The 20,399-nt window shown below is 37.2% G+C and overlaps 1 protein-coding gene across 14 annotated transcripts in view; it reads left to right on the top strand.

Annotated features, from left to right (window-relative positions):
- Positions 1-20,399, top strand: part of EMSY (EMSY transcriptional repressor, BRCA2 interacting) — a 41,064-nt gene that overhangs the window by 5,630 nt on the left and 15,035 nt on the right. For 10 of the 14 annotated variants that reach the window (XM_041118578.1, XM_030042675.2, XM_030042667.2 and 7 more), the window contains exons 4-11: positions 318-392; positions 2,678-2,853; positions 4,024-4,176; positions 7,677-7,936; positions 12,454-12,730; positions 14,722-15,012; positions 17,140-17,289; positions 18,796-18,969. In XM_041118578.1, coding sequence (XP_040974512.1) covers positions 318-392; positions 2,678-2,853; positions 4,024-4,176; positions 7,677-7,936; positions 12,454-12,730; positions 14,722-15,012; positions 17,140-17,289; positions 18,796-18,969 — 1,556 coding nt within the window. The remainder of the gene's footprint in view (positions 1-317; positions 393-2,677; positions 2,854-4,023; positions 4,177-7,676; positions 7,937-12,453; positions 12,731-14,721; positions 15,013-17,139; positions 17,290-18,795; positions 18,970-20,399) is intronic. The other 4 variants (XM_030042672.2, XM_041118580.1, XM_030042671.2 and 1 more) reach the window with 2 other exon arrangements.

Genomic DNA, 20,399 nt, shown 5'->3' with positions numbered 1-20,399 from the left:
CTGCATGTTCTGTGCAAATTTTCCTACCATATGCTTTAAATTTATTGCTCTCACTGGGAGGTTGCATTCTAGCTGTTTTGCAGGGGTATCCTATGAACAGTAATGTTCTTTTTATTCTTCAGTAATATTTTTGAACAATAATACATTCGTTCTTTCTCACTGTGATAGCAAAAGTTAAGTGACAATCTCTTAAATGTAAATGCCTGTTCCCTTTCATCTCTTGAGTAGATTATTCATAAGTTTAATTTTAGCTGGAAGTTTTAGATAAATGTTCATGTCTCCCTCTGACTAAAATGTATTGCTGTTTTTTTTAATAGTATTTCAACGGAGCGACATCGTGCTGAAGTTCGGAGAGCAGTAAATGATGAACGACTAACGACTATTGCACACAAGTAAGTTACAGGTCGTTTTCTACGTGATTTCCAAAGGTACCCTTTGGAAAATCCATTATGCCTTAACTGAATGATAGAACTTTGAAGATTGATGGTGGTTTAAAGAACAGTAGTTAAAACAGTGTATGGATGAAGGAATTACTGTGTCAGATTTACATCAGGGAACAAGAAATGGTTATTTAGTCCTGTTGCATTTTGTATCTGAAGGCATCCCATTCGCTGTACAAGTACAATATATAATAAACAGTCTTTCATCATGAAGAGCTGTCTGTAAGACAGACCAGAAGAAACAGAAAGTGGAGAAAACACAGAAATCCATAAGTAGGATGAACATGTTTGCTTTATTATTTTTTATTTTACCTTTAATTTTATTTAAATCTGTTTGGAAAGGTTGTGTTAAGAGGGACTTAACTACATAGAAAGACAAAGGGAGGGAAAGAGATGTGGCAGACATTAGTGGAAAACAGTGTATCAGCACAGAGGGGGGAAAAAATGGTCAGGGGAAAAAAAAAACTGCAGCAAGCTAACTGATGACATCAGTGTCCACTGTTCTCTGCTTGATGCAGCTGCTGTGCTGGCATTAACTGGGCTGGTTCCTCCTTGCGTTTGCTTTCTCAAGCTCCACATGATTTTGAGAGGTGGAGGAGAGGAGCAAGAGGGCAAGTGCTTACGTAACTTTGATAGTTACTTAACAGTCTTACGATTAAGAACTGTCTTTAAACAGAGCTGGATTGTAAGTGGCTGTATTTTTTTTTCTATGTTACAACCACTGATTTTTAAGTTTGACTATTGTAGCTGAGGTGTTACGGGGAGGAAAAAAAGGAAATCGTACAAATAGCAGGCCACTTGGAGCTAGTAATTGTCTGATCCAAGACTCGCCAAAATCAGCATACTGTTTTAGTGCTGCAGAAGGGCATTTAACGTTTTAGTGTTTTAATGTTCAAGTTTAAAGAGTTAGAAATACGGTGTTTACCAAAGAAAAACCACCAACTTCCTTACACGCCTTTAAAGAAAGGGGGGGAAAAAATAATGAAAAATAATTTAACATTTAATTGTCAAATCAGGATTCTTTTCTTGAATCAAGTTTCCTTTTTAAGTAGTAGTTCTGGTTTTAGCATTTTACAGAACAAGCATAAAGTTTGTCCTGAAGCATTGAACTTCAGATGGATGAGATATTATAATCCAGACAAGGTGCAATTGTGAAGTGCTGCATCTCTTTATTTTTTCTGTGGTAATTCTTTGTAAGTGATGGTTGGTAATACAGTATTTGACTTAAATAATTCTCTTAACTCTTTAGGAAAGCCAACTTTGCTAGCTTTGCTATATGCAACATTTGTAGTCTTGTTTTTTATTTAAAAAATGTATTTTTACCTCAGCTGATGTAGCTCTGCTTATACTATATGAATATGTATGAAGAATGCTGAAGCGTATCAGGATTTAACAACAGAGCAGATCCTCTGTATTTTACAAACTAATTTGTGGTAGCTTTTACTGCAACTTGCTTGCAATAGTTCACATGAGAAGTTGTTTTTCAGAATATATTAATACATTAAATAGGTTGATTTGCTTAAGAACGTAACAGGTTTGAAAAATAATTTGCCATTTTGGTTTCGCTGATTTGACAAATGACTCATGTTAAACAGTCAAACAGAAACACTTCTCCATCTAGATAAGCACAGCATTTTTTGGAAATGTTCCAGTTTGTGTGTAAGTACTAAAGTTAAGAGAAAATTAGAGCAGCAGGCTGGTTTCTGTTGAGGAAGATGCTCAGGGTCTATTTAAATCATTTCAAGTTCTGTTACCTTGTTTGGGACTACTTTAATAAGTCTGAGAAGCACTTCTGTTCAGGTAACACAAGATTTGCGTTGGTAGCTGAGGGTTTTTCCCTGTAACATAATCAATTTCAGTAGTCTTTTATGAAATCTATTGGATGGGTAGGTACTTCTGTCATCCAGAAGTAGAGAGTGTACCAATTCTACATGAATAGTAGCTAATCTAATATGGGAGTTTTGAGTATGACATCCACACACCTCTGGCCCTTTAACGGCTCTGTAAAACAAATTCGTAAAAGAAGCAGCAGCTCTTAAATTTTCTATGGGAGGATTTCTACATCTGGTGGGAAAAATGCAAGGGCTTTCATGAAATGAAGAAAGTTGAACATTATTGCTCTAGTATGACTTTAGAAACTGCCTCTTAGACTTTCACTGTTGAAAAAAGACACTTAATGAGTACTGAGTATTTTGGAAACTCAGTAGAATACTTACAGAATGTGCATTTCTGTTTAGTATGTCTGGACCAAATAGCTCTTCCGAATGGTCTATAGAAGGTCGTCGACTGGTGCCACTGATGCCACGGCTTGTTCCACAAACAGCTTTTACTGTTACTGCTAATGCTGTTGCCAATGCAGCTGTTCAGCACAACGCATCTCTTCCAGTTCCTGCAGAAACTGGAAACAAAGAAGGTGAGAGAAAGCCAGGATTCTTCTGCAATCTGTGGGAATATAAAAATAATGTCATAGTATAAATTATTATCTTAGATGTCAAGTGTTAGATATTTAAAAAAAAAACCTGAATCTTTCTTACTGAACAGTATTCATAGAAATATTTTTTTAAAATTTTTTTTTTTTTTTTTTAAAGATGCCTTTGCAGTATCCACAGCATAAATCTGACAGCTTTGTGTTAGTGAGCACACTAGCAACTGAAATTAAAAAAAAAAAAAAAACAAGCTGCCAAGAAATGAGGGGGAAATTCACTGGTTAACTTGTTAAGCTCTGTAAACTATAAAAACTTGGACTGAAGGCTTAAGGTTGTGTAAAGTTCTGTAAGTGATGAAAGATGTTTCAGAACACTTTATTTTAAGAATGTAAGTAGGTTTTGGTGAAAGTGAAGAAAATTCTGTTGGTTTTCTTTTTTTTCTTTTTTTTTTTTTTTTTAACTTCAGATTAAACATACTAAGTTAACAAGTTAAACGATTGCTTTCTGCTTTACCTATGCCTTTTAAATAATGCTAGTACACATTCCATCTAGCTTGGCCGAATAGGCTCAAATTATGCTTCATGCAGGTGGAGAATGTGTAACACTTCTTGAAACAGGCTGTTTTATTCTGGTTTTGTGAGAAATACTGGATCATTGTACTATTATTTATAAACAACAGTTTAAAAAAGCTGATTAGCAAAACCAGTTGTTCGTTACTGAAGGAATAGTTTGGTTTCTTCAACTGATGTACTGTTGAGGAGAGGCATTAGCTATTTTCTCTTGGTTACCAGTCTAGATATGGTCATTTACAGAAAAGCAAAAAGATTGAAATACTGAATTAATGCTAAATTGGAAAACAACAAGTTGTAAAGTAAAACATCAGATTAATACGAATACAAAATCTAGAATTGGCAGCACAGATTTCTGGGGATGGGAGGAGGGGAGGTTAGATTTCTATGTTGTCTTTGAAGGCCGTTAATTCCATGGATATGCTTAGGTCAAACCTGGGGAGTATTCAACAGTAACAGGATTGCAGAGGCAAAGATGTGGATAATGACCCAATAAGTCTTTGGCTTCCATTTCAATTGTTAAAATAGTGATAGAATAATGGGATTCTGCACTTCAGTTATATGGAAGGTGTCTTTTCTCCTCTTCAGTGGTGGTTTGCTATTCCTACACAAGTACCACTTCAACCCCAACATCTACCCCTGTTCCAAGTGGCAGTGTAGCAACAGTGAAGTCCCCCAGACCCGCCAGTCCAGCCTCCAATGTAGTCGTCTTGCCAAGTGGAAGTACTGTTTACGTCAAAAGTAAGTGATACTAGCAACTGATTAACAAAAGGGAAAGAAAAGGACAGTCTTGTGGCTGAAGCATGGGCTGAGTTAAACACTCCGACCTTGGGCAAGTCATTTAATGCCTTTATGCCTTTGTTTAGTCTGAAGAATGAATTTATTGCTTCCCTTTTTCAGAGAAATTGTGTTCAGGATAAATCCACTCACTGTAAAATGCTGCAGGGAGCAGTGATGGCAAGGGCAACAAGAATGAAAAGTATTTTGAAAATAAAATAATAGGAATTGCTGTCTATCAGTGGATTTCTAATCCCACTTGTTCAGAATTTGTCTTCAGGGTGGCTCTGCTGGTTGCTTCTGCAGAGGACTTCCCTCTTCCTTCTGCTTAAATAATGCATAGTGCTCACTTATTTGAGTTAGAAAAGGTCCCTCCTTTCCACTTTCACAGTTGACCTAGACTTTTTTAGAATGCAGTACTTTGGCAGGCATTTATATGCTTACATTAACTATGTCTGGCCATTTTGTGATTTATTTGGAAGCAAATCTTGGTGAGGCTTGCATTCCAGGGCAGCTGTGAAAACTCCATACAAACTCCCACCAGATACCCATCTTCATATATTTAAGTTTGGAAATCCAGGGCATAATGTCTAGAAACAGTCTTTTTTCTTGTCCCCCGCACCCACTTTCTCTGGCTAATAAATGAGCTATTTCTAAAAGCAGGATATGTCCTCACACATATGCCCAGCTCATCAAAGGTAGTTTTATTTAACTAATAATTAAAAATGGTTCCTTCTGTACTGATTTGGTGTCTATCAAAATGCAGGTGACAAATAAAGATTAATAGTGAGCTGATAAGTGCTATTTTGATGCTTGCTGTGGATACCTTTAATATTTAAAAAATATTTTAAACTTTGTGCAATATATGCATGTTTATATAAACTTCTAGCTAGTCAGAAATGTCACATTGTACATAAATATAATGTTACTTGCAAACCACCATCTTCAATGGCTATATCAACCCACAGAACCCATTACATTTAAGATTTTTTCATTTTTCTGATTTAATGCACTGATCACTCAGCTTTAGTTTAAAGATTCAGGGGAAAATGTTCTTAACCTCTTAAAAATTTAATTTAGACCTCTATTGAATTATTACATGGTAATGAGTATAAAAGCAGTCTAGACACATGATAGAGGGATGAAAGGTCCTCATTTTTATTCCGTCCATCCCTAGATTTCATTTTTTTCCCCACTTTGCATGCTTCATTTGGGGTTTTAGGGGTTTTTTGGTTTTGGTTGGGGTTTTTGGGGGGGTTTTTTTGTTTGTTTGTTTGTTTTTTAAGGAATCGTGTGTTTTTCAGAATGTGTTAATGAGTCACATTAGTTTTAACAAACTTGGTTAAGACCAAACTCAGGAGGCCTGAGATACAGTCATCACTTCGCCACTGATCTGTTGTGTGACCTCATCCAAGTCACAGTCTGATTGAGCCATTAACCTCTCCGTGCCTCTGCTTCCTTGCTTGTCAAGTGTGAGTTATAGTCGAGCTGTATTACCTTTTAGCTTAATGCTTGTGGAAAACTTTGTGCAAATGCAGTTTCTAACATGAAATTATAGGAATAATGTTCTTAAAAAAACCCCAGCAGTGAAAACAGGAGATGAAATGAGCAGTACTTGACATAAAATAATGTTCTGCTAGTTCAATTTTACTTTCTTTCTTCCGTGTTGTGGTTGGGGTTTTTTTGCGTGGATGAGGACCATGAACAAATAGCTTTACCTTCAGTATTTCTTGGTGACCCACCAAAATAACAGCTGTGTTCTAACATCCTAGCTGCATGTGGATTTTTGATTCAGATGGATTCTGAGATTCTGAAATTCCTGCACGTTTTCAGTGTGATTAGTGACCTCACAGTTGTAAGTTTATGTAGCGCACTCACAGTAATACTTAAAAGCCTGTTCATAAGAGACTTTAAAGTCATGTAACCAAATCTCTTCTTTATAGATGGAAATCACTGCTGGGCTTGCTCAGGACCATAAAGTAAATAGTTGATTAGAGCTTTGAAATCTGGACTCATAGATCCATGCTTCATCTGTACTGTTACAGCCAGCTAAAACTATTTTTTGGAGTTCAAAGCAAACTTAAAATAGAACCTTTGCTTCTCTTCTCTAGTTCAGTTTCCCATCATTGTGTGGATACAACTGTCAGCCTTCTGAAGCGTACCTGCAAATGAGCTGGTACTCATACTAAGAGAGAATCCCATTTTTCAGAAATCACTTGCTGTGGTACTGGGCACTTTCTTGTCCATGTTAATTCCTATGTCTTCACTTTTCAAATGCCAGAATATTTAGTTATTTTAATTAGAGATTGACCATAATTAGATCTTGACCCTAATTAGAGATTGACTGCCAACCAAGTTTGCTTGGGTTACCAGCAAGACCGCTTTTTACCGTGACAGCATTTTTTGTCTATAAGCCCCAGGCATACAGAACAACATCTTCAGTCTTGTTCTGTGTAGGGGGATTGTGTATTTTCTGCATATCTCTGTTTTTCAGTTGTTTAACACTGGTTAATTTGGTAAACATAAATGCTACCCAGTAGCTGTAGGAGATTTTCAACGTAATCAAACTATGTCTTTCTGTAATGTATACCAATTTATGAACCTTTTGCCTACTTAGGAGAGTTTCTCGTGGATTTAAGATCTGTTGATCACACTGCAGAAGGGGTTATCCATTGCTCAGATGAATATTGCAGCAGACTTTTTTCCTCATGTGCAGTAGGTGATTGTGAGGAAAATGAACATGTTTGAGGCCAGATTTCTGTTGTTTTTCATGATTGAGTGTTAGGTGCTGTTTTATATCTGTTGCACAAAACGCACCAAACAAGGCAGAAGCTCATAAAGTGAGGTTTGACCTTCATACTTAAACTATGTAATTAAAATTTAAAAAAAAAAAAAAAAAAAAAAGGATCTCAAGATGCTGTTTTGATGTGAAAGGGAGAAGGGTACTGTAATGATAAGCCTGGGGTGAAAGTAGGTACAAAGGTTGAAATCGGAGAAGACTGCAGGAAGGTAAACTTCAGTAGTCCAGTTGCTGTGAACAAAACCAGCAACAACAACAGTAGTGTAGTGTAAAGTTTTAAACTGAAATGTGCATGATGCTATCCCAAACCCTTTGCGTGCATAGTCTCATTAGTCAAACTTCTGGAGACCAAATGAAATCCCTGTGCTGGCTCTTATGTTCTTTTAACCTCTTAAACTGAATGAAGTAACGGAGTAACTGGGTAGCTTGGGTTTTGGGGGGTTTCTTTGCTTTATGGCACTTTAAGTGTGGGTCTATATCAAGGGCTAAGACCATCTGTGGTGTGATACAGGTTATTTGTGACCATAAGGTGTAATTCATCCTTTATTTTCTTTTTGTCTTCTTTGAAAGTGGGTATAAGACTCAGCAAGTTTGTAGTGTTTTGGAAAGCACCGAGAGCTGCAGATGGGGAAAATACAATTGAGAAAAAGTACTTCTTTTCCAGGTGTCAGCTGCTCAGATGATGATGAAAAGCCCCGCAAAAGACGGCGAACAAATTCTTCTAGTTCTTCCCCTGTTCTCCTGAAAGAAGTCCCGAAGGCAGTGACTCCTGTCACTAAAACTATCACAGTGCCTGTAAGTGGCAGCCCCAAGATGAGTAATATAATGCAGAGCATTGCCAACTCCTTACCACCACACATGTCGCCTGTGAAAATAACCTTCACTAAGCCCTCAACACAGACAACAAACACGACAACACAGAAGGTATGTGGGGGAAGCTGCCAAATGTTACTTTATTCTGGTTTTATCAATGAATAAGATGTGATGTTTGACTCTTCCTTTCTATGAACTGTCTAGCTGTTTTTTAAGGATTGCATTGGGATAAGGTAATCCCTCTTTAAAACGAACAAAGAGAAAACCAAACTCTTGTATGAATTTAGTTCACCTGTGTGTGAAAGGACCTGGATTGACAGCCGTGGAGACTGAAGCCCTCTTTTTATCCACAGAACAGGTACAGCACAGGCAGCGGGAGTGCAAGCTTCCCCCAGACTGCCCCACCAATGTGCCTCAACCCTGACCTGAAGGGACCACTTCTAGGGATGAGAGGGGATTCAGTCTCCATGCTCATTCAATTCTTGGCCTCTCTGGTGAGACTGCCAACAAGGTTGCCAGTTAGTACCATTTGTGGTGTTGGGTTTTGTGATATGGACACTAGTCCACTGAGAACTGGATCACATAGGCCACTGAACAGCCTTCAGATGGTAACAACTATTGGTCAAAGGTAATCTTTCTTATTTCTATTTTCCTTATTTATAATTATTCTTTGCAGTAGTCGAATTCCAGGAGAGGTGGCATGGGCTTTCCCTTGCCAAGCCTTTTGTCTAGAGACTAGTTTTTTGGGGTCTATAAAGCTTATTCTTGGAGCTGATCAAAGACTTGGGGGGCTTTATTTTCCTTTCAGTACTAGTGTGCCATTTCTCATTCCACATTAACAGTGTTATAGTGGTCAAAATCAGTTGTGTTATTTCAGCTGAGTGTGCCCACCAAAATGCAGTGTGTGGGAAGAGGTTTTCTGTGTTGAAATTTTGTATTGGACTCAAGATTTTCACATGCCTAATCTGTGGCGTGACTATTTTCCCATGCTTTAGGAAGCATTTCAGATGTGTCCACTTTTTTTTTTTTTTAAGATTTAAAAAAAGATTAATGGCTCAGACCAAGTTTGTTCTTGGTACGGTTATTAATTAAGGCAGACTTGGGGGTGGTGGTCTGTGGAATTAATTTGGCCTTGATACCAACAAACTGATGGTAGGCTGGCCACTAACAAGCATTTTTTTTCCAACTGTGAGAGCTTGACTATTGAGCTCAAACCTTCACACGATATTTGTTCTATTAGTCTTCTTAATTGTTTTATGACTCTATTTGGATTAGCAGAGTTCCCATGTCCTGATTTTTGGAAACTTTAAAACCAAGGAAGATTAACTGAAGTAATGTGCAATAAAGATCTTGCTTTCTGGCCTTTTCCCACTTCAGAGCTCTTTGATGCTTTCATTTGATTCACTGTTCTTTAACAGTGTCCTTAATCAAATTTCATATCTGAATATATGTGTAGAAGTTCGTGAGTGAGCATAAACCATCAAATAGAATGTCCTGCATTCTATGCTGCAAATCCACAGCTAGTATAGGGCTTAACCTACCCATTCTGTTGCTCTTGTTAGGCTCATCTTTTGTGCAGGAAGAATTTTTTGCCTTAAATGTCTGTAGTGTTGTATTGAGTGTTATGTATCATGGTAGTTAAATCCCCAAAAGGAAGAGAATGGACTGTTGATAGGGTCTTTTCTGCAGTTGTGCCTCTGCTTGTTGTGACACGGGGAATTTTAGGGTTTGCTTTGCATAGTGTTATTTGACACTCTTACTAATCTGCAATGATAGGAAAATCATCACTTGTTTCATTAGGGAGCCATAGTAGGGTTTGCATCTGAGCTTGTCACACTGCCCTCTTCTGTTGGATTTAGATATGCCAAAATACGTAACTGGATCATTTTGGTGGGAGAAACCCTTTATAAGAGTTTTAATTTAAATGTCAGATTTGTTACACTCAAATTGGAAATGTACTATTTTAAACAAGTGCTGTTGGATAGGAGTAAAGTTGTTGGATATGAACGAAATTCTTCGTTTCTGCATGCCAGCTTTCTGAATTGTTTTGACATTTTAGTAGGTTGGAAGAAGATTTGTCGTAACAACTAATAATGTCACAGCTCCAATTTCTGGATTCTCTTATAATAAAGTCCTCTGTCTAGGACACAGAAGGAATCTAGCTAGTGAAGCTTCTGACAGTTAATGCCTTTATTTCTTCGGGGACTAGGTTTTGATGTGTCTCAAAATAGAGCTGACAGGACTAATTTCAGTGTATGTTAGGAATTAGTTTTTACCATAACAATTAAAATCAACAACAACAAAAAGCAACTTGCCCCCCCCCCCTTTTTTTTTTTTTTTTTTTTTTTTTTAAATCACGCAGTCTTTCTGCTGTAACTGATGTGATGCAGTTTTGGTACCCATGATGAGGTTACTTTGATCATTTTGACATGTGAGAAAATAGGATCTCAAAAATATAATTGTTGTGATTTGAGCTTTATACTTTTAAATTTTTACCTGAAAAATCTGTTTTTTGGATATACTTCATATATGAAGATCATTAAACTTTGTTCTGCTGTGTTAATTTTGAAAGAAGAAATAGAACAAAGAGACCCAAACCTGCTTAGTCACAGGACAGCCATCATTGTTGAACTATAATGCTCTGCAAGCTTTTTATCCTTGCATGATTAAATAAAGTGTTCTTAACAGATAATCTTGGACTGATGGTTTTAACTCTGTCTTTGAATGAAGAACAATGGTCTTCAAGAGTTGTGATTATGCTCAGATTCATCCTACATACTTACTTAGTTGAGATGCTGAACTTGCACTGTTGCACTATGGATTATACAGGAAGTTTAATGTGAATAATCTGCCTTTTTTAACTGCAAGTTGTTCTTTGACTGTATTCCTAAATTAGTTATCTTAAGTGGAATGGAGCTGGCCCTAAAATTCAAACTCTTGGGAAGTATTTCTAGTGTTAACTGACTATTTAAGAAATGGGTTAAAACTCCAGAGGCATATTGTAGGATCTTTTCACCTGCAAGCCTCCTACCAGAATCAAGCTGTGTTGTGTTCAACTTGTCTGCATGGTTGTAGCCTAAGAGCAATTTCAGAAGGGTGTCTTGATTAAATCAAGTTTAGGCAGAAGGCAAAAATAAGAGTGATGCAGAGAAAACGTTCTCCCTGGAGAATGCATTTAAGTGGTAGAGCAGCAGATGTGGAAACCTTGTTCTTCAGGCATTAGTCAGTTATGGTCAGCCTGCTGTAGCTCGTGGAGGTAGTGAGGTTTTGGTTTTCCTCAGATCAAGATATTAAAGGCTTAGCTAAGTAGCAGGGACCATAAAACTGGGGCATAAGGGGAGGCAGAGGCAGCCATGGTGGTGAAATTTGCTGCTTTTATTCCATCCATATAGTTATCTCCTTTTTTATTTATTTAAAAAAAAAAAAAACCAAAAAAAAAAAACCCAAATTATAAAGTCTTAATCTCCTACTGCTTGATCGGTCACTTCAGTCTATTTCTGGTGCCATTATCATACTATTTCTTTTCTCTATCAGGCAAGGTTTCAGTATTCCTTGGGTAGTAGTGTAAGACTTTTAGTTTGAGCTGACCCAGGTTTTCTTTGCTCCTTCTGTACCTTTTTTTTTCTATCTGCTTTTGTTACATCAAATCATTAATAAGTTTTACTTTTAAAGGTTTTAGTAAATTAAATTTTCATTGGGACAGTTGCATTATTAAAACCCAATATTCTTGCATGGTAAACTGAAAATATGTTGTATTTCTGTGCAGTGTGTTTCTATTTTAACTGTGTGTAAGTACAAGGAGATACATATAAGCAGAATAAAAGGAATCTCTTTACGTAAACAGTCCCGTGCTCAATACTGAAGAAATGCTTAGTTTTCTAGGTCAGTTGCATAAGAACAGACCTCTTCCAATGTTCTAATGAAGTCTATGTTTTTCTGTGTCAGATCAGATTCATGGCGTTGTAATTGTAACTCGCACTAGGGGTAATGTTTATTGTCTTTAGACAAATGGTTTTCAGACAGATAAGAGAGAATTTCTTGTTATTGAGAGCACTAATTAAAGCAGAAATTGTTTCAAAGCTAAACCAGTTTTTTTCACTGATGAAATATTGATTGTTTACAGCCATATGGATCAAAAATATTTCCTATTACTCACTCAGCAACTGCTTGTTAATTGTTAAAGAGAAAAAAAAAAAAATCATCTGTTCTCTCATTGCCCTTTCTTGATGTATGTGCAAGGTTTGGGAGAATAGTGTTTAAAACTTGCTGGAAATCCCTTCAGTTCCATTTCAAATGGGTTTCAGACTTCCTGGCCCAGTTTAATGAAGCCAAACAGTTCATTCCTGTCTGTTTGCCTTCAGACATGAGATAGTTCTACTTTAATTAGATAGTAATTGTTTTCCTCAAAAAAAACCCTTCTAATTTTAAGGAAATGTTTATTACCACTTCTTCAAACTAATAGAATTTTTTTGTTGCCAGCAAATGTAATTATGACACTCTTAAATGGTCTTAATGAACATGTATCCCTAAAACTAAATACACATAGGCAGATATATTACTGAAATATTATGCTTTTAAATAAATGCAAAGAACAAATGAATTTCTTGTTGTTCTTTTTCTTCTTTCAGGTGATAATAGTAACCACCTCTCCAAGCTCAACTTTTGTACCCAACATCCTTTCAAAGTCCCACAACTATGCAGCAGTTACGAAACTTGTCCCAACATCAGTCATTGCCTCAACTACTCAAAAGCAACCAGTGGTTATAACTGCTTCTCAGTCCTCTCTGGTCAGTAGCAGCAGCAGCAGCAGTAGCTGTTCTACTCCCTCCTGTACTGCAAATACTATTGCTGTGACTGCTGTAGTATCATCAACACCATCAGTGGTTATGTCAACAGTAGCACAAGGTATGGCAATAACATATTTATAAAAGCTCTTTCACTGATGAATTGGACTTTGTTTTGAGAATAACATAGGGGAGATGCACTTTGTGTTTACATATGATGAATAAAGCACAGGAGGCGTGGAAGAAATCTACTGATGAAACTAATCCAAGATATTCCACAAAAGTTCTTGTTGAACTCTTTCCCTCTTTACTTCAACAATTAATGTGCAGATCCTCTTTTTAAAGAGAATGTGGTGAGATGGTGTGGCATGGCTTTTTTTATTTTGAAAAGATTCTACTTGCAGCATTAAAACACTATAGCCTCAAAATGGCTGGCTTTAAGAACTCTTATCTGATGCATGGAAAACGGATGTTTCCAATATTTGAAGGTGATTGCTTCTCTTAAAGCCTGATTTACAGAAACATGCAAAGTTAACATCAAGTAAATACAATCTATGCTTGACATGCCCAGTCTTTAGAATTGTGGTAACTAATCTTACTGACAATTCTGAAAGGTAGAGAAGTGTTTATACCTTTTTATCTGTGTATTTTATCAGCATGTCAGCTTTCAAGTCCATAAAAATTAAGACCTGAGTGGGCCTGGATTAAAATTCCTAGGTTTCTGATTTCTAATTCCACCTATGTGTGCTAGCTTGACTGTTTCAGCTCCATGGCCACTAGCTAACATTTGGAAGGGAAGCTGTGGATGAATGAAAGGGCCTCAGTGACCAGCACTTGAAAAATACTCTGCCTGACAATGACAAATGTCACATTGCAATTTTTCCTGGTCCATATTTTCCATTCTTGTTCCATTCCACAAAAGGTTGGGCAACCAAATCAAGGCTGAGGAGGTATTTTGCCTTCCATATTGCTTCTATTAATCAGGTCCTGAAGATAGTAATACACAGAGCACAAGGGCTTACAGCAGAATTTCATATTGTTTGAACTGTGGACTTCTGGTTGGGTTTGATCATGGAAGAGGCTGTAATTCTAAAATACGTTAGGTGGAATATCTCTAATAGTTTTTTTTTCGAGGCTGTAACTGTCATTGCAGAAGATGCTGGTGAAACATTTTGTGACATAAACTGATGATCACTCCAAATGTGAAGAAAGTTAAATTCATGAATGCAAACAGCTGACCAAGAAAACAGAGAAACCATCTTAGATGATGCAGTGAGAAAAGCGTTGCTTATTTAGTTTGTCAGACTTGTAGTTTATTATGATTTCTATCATTATCACTGCCATCTGTAAATGTAGAGAAATGAGAGAGGAGATGTTCTTTCTATTTTCCACTACAACTGGGACTTGGTTAAGAACTGCCTTCATAAGGCATGGACTTGCTGTTTGGTTTTTTGGTGCTTATGGATATGCAGTTTAGAATTACAGATGAAGCCAAACTTCACTGGAAATGCTGTGACAACTATGTAAGGGAATGACAGAAATAAGTACTTAAGATTTATTTGGGAACTTTCCATCTTACTGCAAACTTACTTTTAATCACTTTCACTTGTAAGATCACCTAACCTATCAGCACAAAAAAAAAAGCATGTTCCACAGTTTTCTAAATTACATACCGTTACTTGATTCATTCTTTTAAAATAACGTTGCGCTCACTGATACTCTGTCCTAATGTTGATGGGTTTGATATTTGTCGTTCTCATACCCCTAACTTTTTTTGCAGTCATGATTTTCACTATAAATATTTTGCTTTCTTGCAGCTTAAAGATCAGACTTTGAAAATATTTGTAAATTATTTTTACTACAAGGCGTACAGAAAGTGGACTGGGCTTGTGGTCTTTCCATTAGCTGCTGTTCTTCTGCCACATAGAAAATCTGTATAAGGTCCTTTGCCTCTGAACAGAGCACTTCTGCTCTGTGGGAGCTTTTTTTCCTCATGTGTATCTATGCATTTTTCAGTAGTAAAAATAGTTTAAATGTAAAATTATTTTAGAAATTGTAATATTTTTATTTTCTGTTATACTGTTCAACTTTCAACCATTTACTCTTTCACAGGTGTGTCTACATCGGCAATTAAAGTTGCCTCTACCAGACTACCTTCCCCAAAAGGTTTGGTTGGGAACCCAACTCAGATCTTAGCACAGTTTCCCAAACAGCATCAGCAGTCCCCTAAACAGCAGCTGCACCAAATACAACAGGCCCAGCCACAGCAACCGCAACAACAGCAGCAGCAACAGCAGCAGCAGCAACAACAGCTGGTGCAGTCTTCTGTAGCTCAGCAGCAGCCACAGCAATCTCAGTTGCCACCTGGCATCAAGCCCACCATTCAGATCAAACAGGAATCAGGTAGTTGGAGTTAATCTTGGGTCATATTGCTGATTGGTGAGGTCTAACCACAACTCAAGAAAGTAGGGCAGAATGCTGTCCCAAAATGTGCATGGGGAGCTATCATTAAGGCGTAATTACTTGAGTACAGGATTTGGCATTAAACCTGGCTGTAAGTAGATAGTGAAGGATATCTTAATGTTTTCAGCTAAAATTAATTGAAGAATTTGGTTCTGTCACTCTTCTTGTTTGGTTCAGGTATTACAGACCATGCTTTAGGAGTAAATGTTTTATCTTTAGAGATTGAAAGGTATGTAAATATCTTCAAATGTAATGTGATTGGCAACCTGGAAGACACCAGTTTTCTGAAGATCCAAGAGCTGTTCAACTGTATCAACTGCAAAAAGAAGTTAATCCATGTTTTAATTCTTTTCTTGGGTCCAGAAATCAAAACGTACTTTTGAGGTACTTGTCAAAACAAATACAATTAGATCTGAGACTGGAAGTTGGACTCGATTCTTTTTGGAATGCTGACTCATTCAGTTGACTTTGGGCAAGTCATGTAATCTTTCTATCTTGGCTTTACTCTGCTGTAGAATATAGTCCTTATCTCCATAAGATGCAGTAAGAAGTACTGCTTGCAAAGTGATCTAATTCTAAACGAAGAAGTGCTATAAAAGTGCAAAGTATTTTTATGTCCATATTTCATATTAATCATGTCAGTAAAATTATTATTTTAAATTCATACTATTTAGATCAAAGAACTAAAATAGTCCATAGAATTAAAAAGTAAACAGCTCTACTCCTGTGTGTTGATAAACTTCCTTTTGGATTATAGGACTATTGCCTAAGAAAAAATTACTAATGAAGACAGATAAGAGGCCTCCATCCTCCGGTCATTGAACAATATTTGATCAATAAGAGCTTCACTCCTTGCCTTCTACCATGGGTTTAGCCTCAGTGTGCTTTTTAGTTGAAATTTCTTTGCAAATACCATCTGATACCTATTCTTTCTGGAAAATGTGAATCAATTTTCAAAGAGACTTTGCTTTTTATCTGGTTTTGAGTCTGGATGATGCAAAGGCTTCAATTTCTCTTTCCTAACTTCGTTATTTAAGTTTGGAGCTTACTTGCTCTGTATGGCTTTTATAGTCAAAGTAGAAAGAAGAAAACATCTCCAGAGGATGTTTCACATCCCGAGTGGACAAAATTGTTCACCTAGAAATATTTGTGTACAAATGTAAGTGCCTACATTTAGGTGGGATTAATTCAGGCTGGGTGTTTCATGGCATTTGACCTACACAATGCAATACACTTACCTCGTCATGGAACAGAACATAAGATGCAAGTGTCCTGGATATACTTTTGAACAGATGACGTGAATCTCCTGGTTTGCAACTGAGAAGTGAAGCTTGCAGAAGTCCCATTCCACTACACAATTGAGAGAGAGGGAGCAGAATCCTTGCTATACTAAGGTGTCCTCATCCTTTGTTCTTGCTGATTCGGCTCAGAGCTTGTTTCAGCCCAATTTGTTTGTGGCTTCAAGATAACCAATAAATCAAGAGGAGAGAGAGCAGTTTACTTAAAGCAACCTTCCCTAGCCAGTGTCACAGTTGCTTCCCTACACCCACTAATGCTCTTTGTGCAGAAAGCTTTTTTTAATTTATTCAGAGGGATGAAATTCGACTAGGCTAATTAAGACACATTAGAATTTACAGACTAAATTGATGAAGAGCTATTTCACTTTTAGATGGTTCATTGTATATGAACCAATTCAGTATTGGTTGTAACCTGTTGGTTCCTGGGAAATGTTCTACTTTTTGAATCATGGACCAGAAAAGGTTAAAAATCACTACAACAAATCAATGATGGAATGGAATCCCATGCCTCAGTGGGAGTAGCTAGGAACTGAAACAGGCACATGAAAGGCAAAGATGATGACTGTCTTGTTATTTGCAAAACAAACAAAAAAACCCAGGCAAAAAAAAACAAACCAAAGAAAAAAAATATTTTTCAGGATCAAGAATACATGGGCTCAGAATGGAAGCCTTGTGAGGCTACTTGCCCACTAGGGCTTGGTCTGAGAAAGCATTTCAGAAAGTAACTTTTCGTGCCTGTATTTTAACAGTGACCTTTCTCCTTTCCTAGGTGTTAAAATAATCACTCAACAGGTGCAGCCCAGTAAAATCCTTCCCAAACCAGTTACAGCGACCTTGCCCAGCAGTAGCAATTCACCTATTATGGTGGTTAGCAGTAATGGGACTATCATGACAACTAAACTGGTCACTACTCCCACTGGTAAGTTATGGCTCTGAGAAGGGAAGGGAGGGTAAACCCAGACATACAGGTGATCAAATGTGGTTTATTAGGATAAAAAAAAAAAAAAAGCACTTCTCCCTTGTGAACACAACAGCACATTCACAGTCTTGTTGATACTTATTCTAGATTAGGATTTTTGCACTGAGTGCTCTTTTATTCCTCTTACGGTCTTTTTGAATTGGTACACAAAAATATGATCATTCCTTCCCCACTGGGTATATTTTAAAGGAAATTTTCTTGCAGCTTACACTGATACTTTGCACTTTTGTAGCACCTTATATTAGACAATTTACATTAATTTAACTTTTTAGGTACCTCAAGCAGATAGGTCAGCATCATTCCTGTTTTACATATATGGACTTTAAAAGACAGGTGACTTGCTCATAGTCCTTCAGTGAATTTATAAAAAAGCCAGTAAATTGAATTTTAAACTCCCAGTGTTTTTCTGGGAATCTAGTTGTATTTGTGTTTTCTTACTGGTTAAAGATCAGAAATAATGCAGACTGCTCAGATTGTAAACTTGTATGAGAAAAACTTGAAAGGCAACTTTATTCTAGTTTTCAGAAAACTCTATAATTAACTAACTTCCTGAATTTTTAGCATGGGTTGGGAGTACTTCATAAAACCACTCTTAAGAACATTTAAAAAAACCCCCACAAACTAGCAGTTTTGCAGTTCATTTAATTGGTTAAACCTGTATTGTGCTCTCTTGGATTTGAACACATGGCTTTCTTGTTGTAACAAACTGTTTTGCTCTGTGATCTTTACCAATTAAGGTCTGTAGTGCACTAGTGCAGCAGTACAAGCAGAATGGAATTACAATGTTCGTGTAGCTGTTGACTCATTATTATTTTGAGCAAGTTTCTTTTGTGGACTCAGTTCTGTTTCCATTCTGAGAAGGAGTAGGTCTGAAAAAACAGCATTTATACCTTGTCGGGAGGTTTCTTTTGTACTGCTAAACGCTAAATCCGTAAAATTGCATTTTCATTATAAATTATATTTTTTGTCTTAGAGTGATATTTAGACCAGTCATTCGTGGTGTTCTTTATAAACAATTTGTCATATAGGAGAAGTGAGAGTATAGGTGTCTTTCAGGAGAGGAAGGGATCAGTTCTGGTGGTGTCATCAAATGCCTAACTCTTGGGCATCTGAGGAAGCAAGTGGCAAACATACAGGCAGAATCTAAACACCTATTGAAAATTACAATCTTAGATACAAGGACATGAGTTAAAATATGGCAGTCATGGAATATTTGGTAGAATACTTTAGAAGACTCTTACATCAATTTAAAGTTGATATATACTTGAATATTGCTGTCTGGGTTTAAAAAGTACTAGGAGAATTGTAAAGGGTGGTAAAAATTGCAGTGTGGGGTCTCTTTGAATAAAATCTAATGCTTTTTTTCTAAACTAACTTATTTTTCCACAAATACTAGTAGGGGATCATGTTCTAACAGTGAACTTTCTTGTTCTTTCTTTAAAACAGGAACTCAAGCAACATATACACGGCCAACAGTTAGCCCCTCTATAGGGGCTCGGATGGCTGGAACTCCAGGGGCTGCTACTTATGTGAAAACTACAAGCGGTAGCATCATTACCGTAGTACCAAAATCACTGGCTACGCTGGGAGGGAAGATTATCAGCAGTAATATTGTTTCTGGTAGGCATATGAGTACTTTGGTATTAAGACTTATTTCAAAAGTAACTTTAGACTTACTGTAATTGTTCAGGGCTTTTCTGTGGGTTGCATGCTCAAATAATTATGAGGACATTTATTGGAGAAGTTGTTAATTCAGAAGAAAAATAGCTGAGGATGAAGTAATGGGTAGAGGTTATGGAGGTGGTGTTCTTAAGGATTGCAGTAGTTCTTGTGTTTAAGAAGGAAACATCTAATGTGAGGGATGCCTGGGAGGAAAAGAGAAATGTGGGGGAGGAGGACTACTATATTGGCCTCTGTTAGAGGGCAGAAAGATCAGAAAACTGTATTGGCTCCAGTTTAAAGCATTTTATAATCTGGATGCTGCCCTTTTCTATTCCACTGCCCATCCAAAGAACCAGAATGAAAATGAACTGTGTATGTTAAATTCAGCTGTGCAGTCTCCACCTTATCCTGTTCTTTTATCAGTGACAGCCTGTCTTTCCCTTACTGCATGTTCTTACTTAAGTTTTTCCTCTTAGCCTCATGCAGACCCTGCTGCTTATCTTTGTTAGTCTGCTGACCAGCCTTGGTGCTCTCTGCCTGTATAACCTCTAAACATAGGGTCTCTTTAGGACCAGGACCAAGCACACTCACACCAGTGACAATTTCTTAGTATCTGTTTTGGACTTAAACAGTGCTAATGCAGAGAAGGTCTGCTGCACTTCCTAGCTAGGTGCACATGTACAGCAAGATCTGCTGGGTCTGTTTATCCTGTCTAGTAATATCTTTAAATTGTCTAGTAATACCTTTAAATTACTCAGAGGTCCCATTGCTGGTGCTTAGCAAAGACGTGACATGGCACCAGCCAGCTCCTGTCACTGGAAGGTGCTGCACAATCTATCCTGTAAACCTGCTCTGGGGTATAGTCTGGTAAGAGGTACCTCAGTTTTTCAGATCCTGATTTCTACAAAATGGTATGTAGGGCTGATACAGTAGCTTTTTTGGGAACAAGTAACTTTTTTAGCCTGTTACGGGTATGATGAGTTGTTAAGAAGATTTCTAGATCTACTAGTGAGTTTATACACAAACGCAAGTAGTATTCTCCTGAGCACTAGCTAACGCAGGGAAACCCTTGGCTGGTCCTGATAAGGATAATAATGATTGTCCTGAAACAACACAAGTTTGGAAAGGATGCCTGCTTTTTTTGTTGGTGGTGGTTTGTGGTGTTTTGGGGGGGGGGTTGGGTTTTTTAGGGGGTTGGTTTGGGCTTTTTTTTTTTGTTTGGTTTTTTTTGCTAAGGGAGCTGTCGTTAGATGCCTCTGAAGTCACCAGAGTTAAGTAATTCATGATCTTGTCTCAGCATGTCTTCCCTTTCCCAGAATTAGTAGAATTATTAATCAAATACATAGTGAAGTATCTACAGGCATGCCTAATAGGTAGAAGTTAGTAAG

Source organism: Aquila chrysaetos, chromosome 19 (genome assembly GCF_900496995.4).
Source record: "Aquila chrysaetos chrysaetos chromosome 19, bAquChr1.4, whole genome shotgun sequence".
Taxonomy (NCBI): Eukaryota; Metazoa; Chordata; class Aves; order Accipitriformes; family Accipitridae; genus Aquila; species Aquila chrysaetos.
Note: the sequence above shows the minus strand (reverse complement) of the source record. Positions and strands in the feature narration are given on the sequence as shown.